This window comes from Bison bison, unplaced genomic scaffold (genome assembly GCF_000754665.1).
Source record: "Bison bison bison isolate TAMUID 2011002044 unplaced genomic scaffold, Bison_UMD1.0 scf7180017864363, whole genome shotgun sequence".
NCBI classification, from domain to species: Eukaryota; Metazoa; Chordata; class Mammalia; order Artiodactyla; family Bovidae; genus Bison; species Bison bison.
The window spans coordinates 1,016,601-1,026,886 of record NW_011494935.1 but is presented as its reverse complement, the minus strand read 5'-3'; the positions used below and the strand labels follow the sequence as shown (position 1 = coordinate 1,026,886).

Here is a 10,286-nt window from a genome sequence, read left to right as displayed (position 1 = left end):
TTCCAATGAGTCAACTCTTTGCATGAGGTGGCCAAAGTACTGGAGTTTCAGCTTTAGCATCATTCCTTCCAAAGAAATCCCAGGGCTGATCTCCTTCAGAATGGACTGGTTGGATCTCCTTGCAGTCCAAGGGGCTCTCAAGAGTCTTCTCCAACACCACAGTTCAAAAGCATCAATTCTTCAGTGCTCAGCCTTCTTCACAGTCCAACTCTCACATCCATACATGACCACAGGAAAAACCATAGCCTTGACTAGACGAAACTTTGTTGGCAAAGTAATGTCTCTGCTTTTGAATATGCTATCTAGGTTGGTCATAACTTTTCTTCCAAGGAGCAAGCATCTTTTAATTTCATGGTTGCAGTCACCATCTGCAGTTATGGAGCCCAAGAAAATAAAGCCTCTCACTGTTTTTATAGTTTACCCATCTATTTGCCATGAAGTGATGGGATCAGATGCCTTGAGTTTAATTTTTTGAATGTTGACTTTTAAGCCAATTTTTTCACTCCTCTTTCACTTTCATCAGCAGACTCTTTTTAGTTCCTCTTCACTTTCTGCTATAAGGGTGGTGTCATCTGCATATATGAGGTTGATGATATTTCTCCCAGCAGTCTTGATTCCAGCTTGTGCTTCATCCAGCTTGGCATTTTGCATGATGTTCTCTGCATATAAATTAAATAATTAAGGTGATAATATACAGCCTTTATATATTTCTTTCCTAGTTTGGAACCAGTCCATTGTTCCATGTCTGGTTCTGACTGTTGCTTCTTGACCTGCATACAGGTTTTGCAGGAGGCAGGTAAGGTGGTCTGGTATTCCCATCACTTTAAGAATTTTCCACTGTTGTGATCCACAGTCGAAGGCTTTGGTATAGTCACTAAAGCAGAAGTAGACGTTTTTCTGGAACTCTCTTGCTTTTTTATAATCCAACAGATGTTGGCAATTTGATCTCTGGTTCCTTTGCCTTTTCTAAATCCAGCTTGAACATCTTGAAGTTCACGGTTCACATACTGCTGAAGTCTGGCTTGGAGAATTTTGAGCATTGCTTTACTAGCATGTGATATGAGTGCATCTGTGTGGTAGTTTGAGCATTCTTTGGCATTGCCTTTCTTTGGGATTGGAATGAAAACTGACCTTTTGCAGTCCTGTGGCCACTGCTGAATTTTCCAAATTTGCTGGCATATTGAGTGCAGCACTTTGACAGCATCATCTTCCAGGATTTTAAATCGCTCAACTGGAATTCCGTCACCTCCACTAACTTTGTTCATAGTGATGCTTTCTAAGGCCCACTTGACTTCACATTCCAGGATATCTGGCTCTAGGTGAGTGATCACACCATCGTGATTATCTTGGTCGTGAAGATCTTTTTTGTACAGTTCTTCTGTGTCTTCTTGCCACCTCTTCTTAATATCTTCTGCTTCTGTTAGGTCCATACCATTTCTGTCCTTTATCGAGCCCATCCTTATATGAAATGTTCCCTTGGTATCTCTAATTTTCTTGAAGAGATCTCTAGTCTTTCCCATTCTGTTGTTTTCCTCTATTTCTTTGCATTGATCACTGAGGAAGACTTCAGTAAGATCTTTCTTGTATAAATCTATTGATCACGTTTATTTTTTTAAAGCTTTCTAGAAATCTGGTAGAAGCAATATTTATTTTAGCCTGGCTTTCAAATGTCAGTTTTATATATTTATGAATTTTCTGGTGAGATTATTTCATTCTTTACATTTTATTACTGAAACCTGAAATGAATTTTCCTTATTACATCTAAACTCAATTGATATCTTTTACTCTTCTGAATTCATACATTTTCTCTAAATTTTGACTTTAAAAATGTTTACTATTTTAATTTTTTGGTAGTAGACATATAATATCATTTTGGTTTATCCATCTCTTCTTTTTTAACAGAAATAACACAAAAACCTCCAACATTCTAATATTTTTGTAATCCAAAAACAATCTTATCTTGTCTTTGTCTAAAGATCAGTTCTTGGGAAGTTTTATGTTCAGAAGAAACAAAGATATGGCTTGAAAATTCCTTGAAAAGTGATGTAGCTCATTATTGTGGGTTTTCTTGTGGAGCAGAGGAGGAGGAATCACATGGCTCAAACTATACTAAGTCTTCTTAGGACTCCTCTTTACCATTTCTCTCCCCAAAGCCCCACCGTCCTTAGCAGTTATCTAACTGTTCTTCCCAAGCCTCTATTTTCCATCTCTGTCTCTATGTCTCTGACTCTTAACCCTATTTCTCTCTCTCTCCTCTCCTCCTTTTTCTGCCTCTGTTTCTCTCTTCTTAGCCATTTGCTGGTCTTCCTATCCTTCTTTCTACTTCTTTACAGCTTTTTCTTGTACAGAAATTTGGTCTGTCCTCAGTTTCTGCCATTCTCTACTCCTTTCTGTTCATCCCAGTCAGGCAGCAAAAGCCTGGTTACATCTTTCATCCATTCAGCACAGGTAGTAGAGTGTTCTTCTTTAGGAATGGGTGAGAGGGATTTGTCGAAACTATGGACAGCTATTAATAACTAATTTTTTCCTTTTCTTATCATAGTGTAGTATAGATCTAAGTTTCTGCTCTTTACTTCATGTTACAATTAGATAATGCTAGCTGCTTGAACTGTCTCCTAAACATAATGGTTTAAACAGAATCATGGTTTACATTTTCACCCATGTAGAGTCCAAAATAAATATCTCTGGCTTTCTTCCAAGGGATTCATAGACACAGATTTTTTCTACCCTATGGCTCTTCTGTCTTTGATATGTAGTATGCAAGTGTGCATGAACTTGCAGAAGAGAAAAGAGCATGGAGGATTGTACATGAGAGTTTTTTCTGGTCCAGTCTCAGAAGGAGTATACATTGAACCACATGACCGCTCCTAACTGCAAGGCAGGCTGGAAAATGTAACCTAGCTGTGAGCTAGTAAGAGAGAAACCAAGTGACTGGATAGTCTTTTCCATACCTTATCTACAGTGCGGTATATTAGATCTCTGCCCTTTCCACAAGTCTTCCCTATTCACTGAGTTTATCAGTGATGATTAGGTGTTGGAGGCATTAAACTCTCAGTGTAACAACCTGAATTTTTACATTTAGGACATCTTTATTATACTTCCATATAACTCTCTATGCATCTGATTTTTTACCTCAGGTCAAAATGTTAGTTACTTGGTAAATGTTTGTTTAAGTAAATGAGTGCATGGTTTTATCACCTCATGCTTCACTGGTTCCCCTTATTTTATAAAAAATATCTTTGGTAGAAAAGAACATTTGGTATCAGCTAAAAGACTGAGTCCCTTTCTTCTTCAGTAACTGAAGTAACTACAGCTCCTATAATTTTTTGTTTCCTTTGCCTAAAAAGAGCATATTTCTTTTTTGAGGACTAACAGCCTGGAGGATTGTGCATGAGAGTTTTTTATGGGCCAGTCTCAGAAGCGGTACACAACACTTCTTCTTACTTAACTTCATACTGCGCAGGAAAAGAAAATCTGCATCAGAGGTAGATTTTAGGAGCAGATGTCTTGAGTGCAGTGATAATTCAGTGAATAAAACTTTGAGAGATTTTACAAGTCAGCCTGGTGTAATATGCATTTAGAGGAGATTTTTTTTGTATAAGATCAGAGATAGAGGTTCTGTCATCTGTAAGCTTGTTTGTTTTTTCTTTCATCTAGTCATACATAGGGAGAAGGCAATGGTACCCCATTCCAGTACTCTTGCCTGGAAAATCCCATGGACAGAGGAGCCTGGTAGGCTGCAGTCCATGGGGTCGCTAATAGTCGGACACGACTGAGCGGCTTCGCTTTCACTTTTCACTTTCATGCATTGGAGAAGGAAATGGCAACCCGCTCCAGTGTTCTTGCCTGGAGAATCCCAGGGACAAGGGAGCCTGGTGGGCTGCCGTCTATGGGGTTGCACAGAGTTGGACACGACTGAAGCGACTTAACAGCAGCAGTCATACATACGTTTCTTAACTTATTAACCAGGTTCTGTGCAAAAGATAATGGGACTACTACTATGAATTAAACTGTTCCTGCTCTTGAGCTCCCAGTTTTATGGTAAGGGTGGCAGACCTGCAAATTTACACTATTTTTATAATATGTGATAGATTTATAGTTTCTGAAGGAACATGAAAAGGGAGATTACTTTATGCTTGATTAATCAGGAAGGCCTAAAGCCTGTGCCTCATATGGGAAGGCTAGTCCATTTAACCCCATTAACTGAGAATCATGACAGCTTCATCTGTACACTGCTCTGTGTTGCCTCTATTTCACTGGGTCAGAGGCCATCTTGAAGCAGATGGGTATATCTCTTCATTCCCTACCTCCAGGTTTAAGGGTGATAGTTATTTGACTTATCTAGAGAGAAGGAAGGAGAGGAATGTGTTACCTGGCCAAGACTGAGAGAAGATTGACAATCCTTTTGGCCTCTGACAGAAACATTTCTAACCATAGAGTCTGTTCTTGGACTGCATCTTCTATATTAATAGAGACGTAACTGCACTGAAGTAAACTCGATCATGAATCTATTACTTTGGCTTCTCTCTGTATTTCTTTGGAGAAGGTTAGTTAAATTTAGGCTAAATGTGTCTTTTGAGTAACTTAGTAACTCAGTCAGCGGTCCTTCTTCTTCAGGATCAAAAAGATAAAATACATGATTATTTTAGTTGCCTCTAAAAATTCTGCTATCTCCATCTTGCCATGCTGGAATAATATTCTTTCCTATCTCACAAATTGCTGACCGATGGCAAGTCATAGTCTCTTTTGGGAATTTCCTTATGTATTCACACTGGATGCAATAATATAGCAAAATAATTTTACTGATGGTTTCTTTAGTTTTTTTCAATTAAAAAATGTCATTCATAATTTAGTTTATCATAGAGTATACAAAATTTAAAAAATGACCCATACTGTTATGATGAAACCTCTATTAATACATAAAATTGATATATTTAGAGAATAGAAAATTCAAATGGTCCCAATAGGTATAAAATGAAAGTCTGGCTTCCCATGGCCCTGTCTCCTCTTCCAGATGACCGTCTTTTAAAAGGAACCACTATCAATAGTTTCATATTATTTCTTTTAGAAATATTTATATATATATTCCAGCATTTGTATTTCTTTCACTTAGACATTTTATTCATTTATTTATTCATCCAAAAATATTTTTTTTAAGGACCTATTCTGTGTCAGGCAGAATTTTGAACCCTGGGGATACAGTAATGAACAAAACAGAAAAGGTCTCTCCTCTTAGGGCATTTAGAATCTAGGTGGGAAAGAGAGACAAGAATGTAAAATAAATGAACAAGATGGCTTCAGTTTGTCAGGATACTATGAAAGAAATAGAGTGGTGATGTTCTTAGGTAAGAAGGTTAGTGGAGGCTTCTGGTTATACAGTTCATTAAGTTCTGCTGAAAAAAGAAAAAATAGTGACTCAATTCATGCCTGACATAGGCTGTTTTTATTTCTGAAGGTGAATCTCCACCGACCATCCAGCTGCCCACACCTGCAGTCCAGCGTCCAAGCCCCATCACACTTTTCCAGCCCAGCGTCTCCAGTACTGCCCAGGTGGCTGTCCAGGCTCCAAGTCTGCCCCTCCGTCCAGCACTCCCACCCCAGCGCTTTGCTGGGCCCTCCCAAGCGGACACTCATCAGCTGCATTCTGGAGTCAATCGCTCTGTGAAGAGACCCACTCCTGTTTCTCTGGAGAGCACCAACAGGATTCCGACTAGTGCAAGTCCTGCCCATTCCAGATTTGCAACCTCAACCATCCAACCTCCCAAGGAGTATCCCAGCGTTTCCACTTGTCCCAGAAGTACTCCAATTTCCCAGGCTCCTCCTATTCCACACTCACACATCTACCAGCCCTCTCCCCTTGGCCATCCAGCTGCATTGTTTGGGACACCACCAAGATTCTCTTTTCATCACCCTTACTTCCTACCTGGACCTCACTACTTCCCATCAAGGTAAATGAATAGTTTATTTCCTTTCACCTGAAAGTGCTTTCACCTTTCACCTAAAACTATTCATTCATAGTTAGTGAATTTTTACCCCTGAAAGCCTCTTATTTACTGAAAAAGGAACTTCCTCAATCCTGTTTTGTATCTAATTTAGTTTAGTGGCTAGACAGGGGCCAACCAGTTGACATGAGTATATGGAGGGGCTGGATAGGAGCCAGGGAGAGTGCATGCCCCATCTTAGGGGGCAGTTGCTACTGAGTTCCAGCCTACTGTTGCCACATGAGAATACAGGCTCCAATGTTGTCAGATCTGATTTCTCTCTTAAAAAAAGTCATCAGTTGTAAGTGACCTTAAGATCATTTAGTCCAACCCCCTTACTGAATAGTAAGTGTGGTTCTGAAACTTCTGTATGTATATAAATCACATGTGATCTTAATAAAATGAGATTCTGAGTCAGTAGGTGTGGGTTACAGTAGGTTCCTATACAGGGTTACAGTAAACCAGATATTCTGCATTTCTAACAAGCTCCCAAATGATGTCAATTCTGTGGTTTATGGAATACTTTGAATAGCAAGAATATAGAGAGCACTGGCCTAAGAGGTTGAATGACTTGTCCAAAGTTATTTACCCTCTCAGGACCCTTGTTGATAAACCAAAAAGTTTCTTAGGTAAATTATCAGTAAGAGAAATTATTTTCACAGGGATGTATCTAAGGAAAACATTTGTAACTTTTCATTTTGGAGTGATAGAATTTAACTTTGAAAGCATTTTGATAGAGTGGCACTAACCTCTACTTTTCAGTTGCTGTTAAATGTATAAACAGAGATGGTTTCTGTTGAGACTGTTTAATACCCATCTTTTATTGTTACTTATTTAGAAAGTAAAACTACTGCCTACTTGGGTGTACCAAAGCCTCAAGGAAGTTTTTTAGCGTATATTATGTTGCTTCAAATCATAGTGGAATTGCTTGCTTTCAAGTCTTTAGTACAGAACTAAAAGAAAGTGAAAATAGAGGATCAGATTAGGAGAAAGGGAGATACTGCTGTTTGTGGTTTGTTTTGTTTTTCCAATGGGCTCTTCTTTAACAGCTTTCAGAAGTCTTTTTGGTTCAAGAAGTCAGACTTTAAGAGACTCCTAAGGCTAGGATCCGGAGAAGGCAATGGCACCCCACTCCAGTACTTTTGCCTGGAAAATCCCATGGACAGAGGAGCCTGGTAGGCTGCAGTCCATGGGGTTGCTAGAGTCAGACACGACTGGGTGACTTCACTTTCACTTTTCACTTTCATGCATTGGAGAAGAAAATGGCACTCCAGTGTTCTTGCTTGGAGAATCCAGGGACGGGGGAGCCTGGTGGGCTGCCGTCTGTGGGGTCACACAGAGTCGGACACGACTGATGTGACTTAGTAGCAGCAGCAGCAAGGCTAGGATCTCTTCTCATTGCTATCTGTTAGGGTCTGAGATTTTATAGGAATTTTAGAGAATTTTACAGTGTTTTTGTTTTTGTTTTTTTTTAACATATGAAAAGAGTGCTAAGGACATAGCTGGAATTTAATAAATGAGTAGGTTTGAAAGGTCATTCTTAGTTAGAACCTTGAGGTTCACAAACTTAAAATTGGTGAAATTTTATCTTTGTTACATAATTCATTTTGTAGTACAAGAAAGACTTGAACAGTACTTACATTAAAGTTGAAGAAGAGGCATCTAGAATAGGTGTATAGCACAATCTTACTTCAGTTGTTGTTGTTTTTTCTTTTTAGCATTTTGAGAACTTGGTATTTTTATCTAAAATTCTCAGAGTAATCCTTTGTTTTTGGCATAATTATCCCTTTACTTTTTCAGATAAAGAAAGTGATCAACTGTTAGATAAATAGCTTTGTTAAGGTCACACTTTTCACTTTCATGCATTGGAGAAGGAAATGGCAACCCACTCCAGTATTCTTGCCTGGAGAATCCCAGGAATGGGGGAGCCTGGTGGGCTGCTGTCTGTGGGGTCTCACAGAGCCGGACACGACTGAAGTGACTTAGCAGCAGCAGCAAAGTCACACAACTGGTAAACGGCAGAGCCAGTAGTCAAACTTAGATTTGCTGTCTGATTTTTAATTCGGTGTTTGTTTTTTTCACTGTATCACTAAGGCTTCTCAATATAATGGCTTCTCTTGCTTGGTAGATGTTAGTTGCTAGAGGAGAATCACATGGAAAATGCATCCTGTATTTTTGAATGGAAAAGTAGTGTAGTCAAGTAGACTTTTGGGCAGGAAATTTTTTTTTTATGCAATAAGTAAATAAAATCATAGGAAATTTATCTTCCTTACTCATGACAAGACTTACAGGATTTGGCTGTTAATTTACAAACCATTGATAGCTTAAAGAACATTTTGGAAAGAAACTCTGGAAAATATGTCATTAGGAGACAGAAAATATATCTCCATCTTGAATGGTATTATTGCTAATTAATAATAATGCTATTAGATGAACCAAATGAAGTGAGTCAGCAGTATTATACTGAATTTTATTTCATGTAAGAATGTCAAAGAACTATGTCAGCTGTAAACATGAAGCCGAATATAGTTTTCCAAAACAAGACCAGCCTTATAAATTATAGTATTGTCTAATTTCCTTTATAACTTCTACTGTAATCTGTGCGATGGTAATTTCCCCAGGGATATGGGTAATCTTACTTATGTTTGTTTACATAATATACTTCAGTAAAATCCAGTCTGGCTAAATAACAGAATTAATTGATTCCTTCTCAATTTTTCAATTGGCTCTTCTCCCACTAATAACAGGATCATCTATAAAGATATTTCTTCCTTAATCTAATCAAATTACATATGGAATTTTTCAGCCATTCCAATACCGTAATTATAATGACATTTGATATATATATTTGGTAAATATATACCAAATATACATATTTGATATTTTGCCCTGTGTATCTAGAGTAAAAACCACGGAGTTTAGGCATTTTAATCAAGGAATCATTTTATGAAACAGAGAGGCACTTAGAAATACTGATCCCTAGGTCTGGGACTAAATCCTCCTGCCTTTGTATCGTAACCATCTTCATACTATGCCTATTAAGACTCTCTCTTTCTGTACTATGTTCAGTTCAGTTCAGTAGCTCAGTCATGTCTGACTCTTTGCGACCCCATGAACTGCAGCACGCCAGGCCTCCCTGTCCATCAGCAACTCCCGGAGTTCACTCAAACTCACGTCCATTGAGTCAGTGATGCCATCCAGCCATCTCATCCTCTGTCGTCCCCTTCTCCTCCTACCACCAATCCCTCCCAGCATCAGAGTCTTTCCCAGTGAGTCAACTCTTTGCATGAGGTGGCCAAAGTACTGGAGTTTCAGCTTTAGCATCATTCCTTCGAAAAAACACCCAGGACTGATCTCCTTTAGAATGGACTGGTTGGATCTCCTTGCAGTCCAAGGGACTCTCAATAGTCTTCTCCAACACAATTCAAAAGCATCAATTCTTCGGCGCTCAGCTTTCTTCACAGTCCAACTCTAATATCCAAACATGACTACTGGAAAAACCATAGCCTTGACTAGACAGACCTTTGTTGGCAAAGTAGTATCTCTGCTTTTGAATATGCTATCTAGGTTGGTCATAAATTTTCTTCCAAGGAATAAGCGTCTTTTAATTTCATAGCTGCAATCATGATCTGCAGTTATTTTGGAGCCCAAAACAATAAAGTCTGACACTGTTTCCACTGTTTCCCCATCTATTTGCCATGAAGTGATGGGACCAGATGCCATGATCTTCGTTTTCTGAATGTTGAGCTTTAAGCCAACTTTTTCACTCTCCTCTTTCACTTTCATCAAGACGCTTTTTAGTTCCTCTTCACTTTCTGCCATAAGGATGGTGTCATCTCCATATCTGAGGTTATTGATATTTCTCTCCTGGCAATCTTGATTCCAGCTTGTGCTTCTTCCAGCTCAGCGTTTCTCATGATGTATTCTGCATAGAAGTTAAATAAGCAGTGTGACAATATACAGCCTTGAAGTACTCCCTTTCCTATTTGGAACCAATCTGTTGTTCCATGTCCAGTTCTAACTGTTGCTTCCTGACCTGCATATAGGTTTCTCAAGAGGCAGGTCAGGTGGTCTGGTATTCCCACCTCTTCCAGAATTTTCCACAGTTTGTTGTGATCCACACAGTCAAAGGCTTTGGCATAGTCAATAAAGCAGAAATAGATGTTTTTCTGGAACTCTCTTGCTTTTTCCATGATCCAGCAAATGTTGGCAATTTGATCTCTGGTTCCTGTGCCTTTTCTAAAACCAGCTTGAACATCTGCAAGTTCACGGTTCATGTATTGCTGAAGCCTGGCTTGGAGAATT

General features: G+C 38.9%; 1 protein-coding gene across 1 annotated transcript in view; it reads left to right on the top strand.

The window, feature by feature from the left end:
* SOX30 (SRY (sex determining region Y)-box 30) overlaps positions 1-10,286 on the top strand; it is a gene marked incomplete at its 5' end in the record, with an annotated part of 41,721 nt that overhangs the window by 9,673 nt on the left and 21,762 nt on the right. Inside the window, one exon of the mRNA XM_010855345.1 lies at positions 5,456-5,948. Coding sequence (XP_010853647.1) covers positions 5,456-5,948 — 493 coding nt within the window. The remainder of the gene's footprint in view (positions 1-5,455; positions 5,949-10,286) is intronic.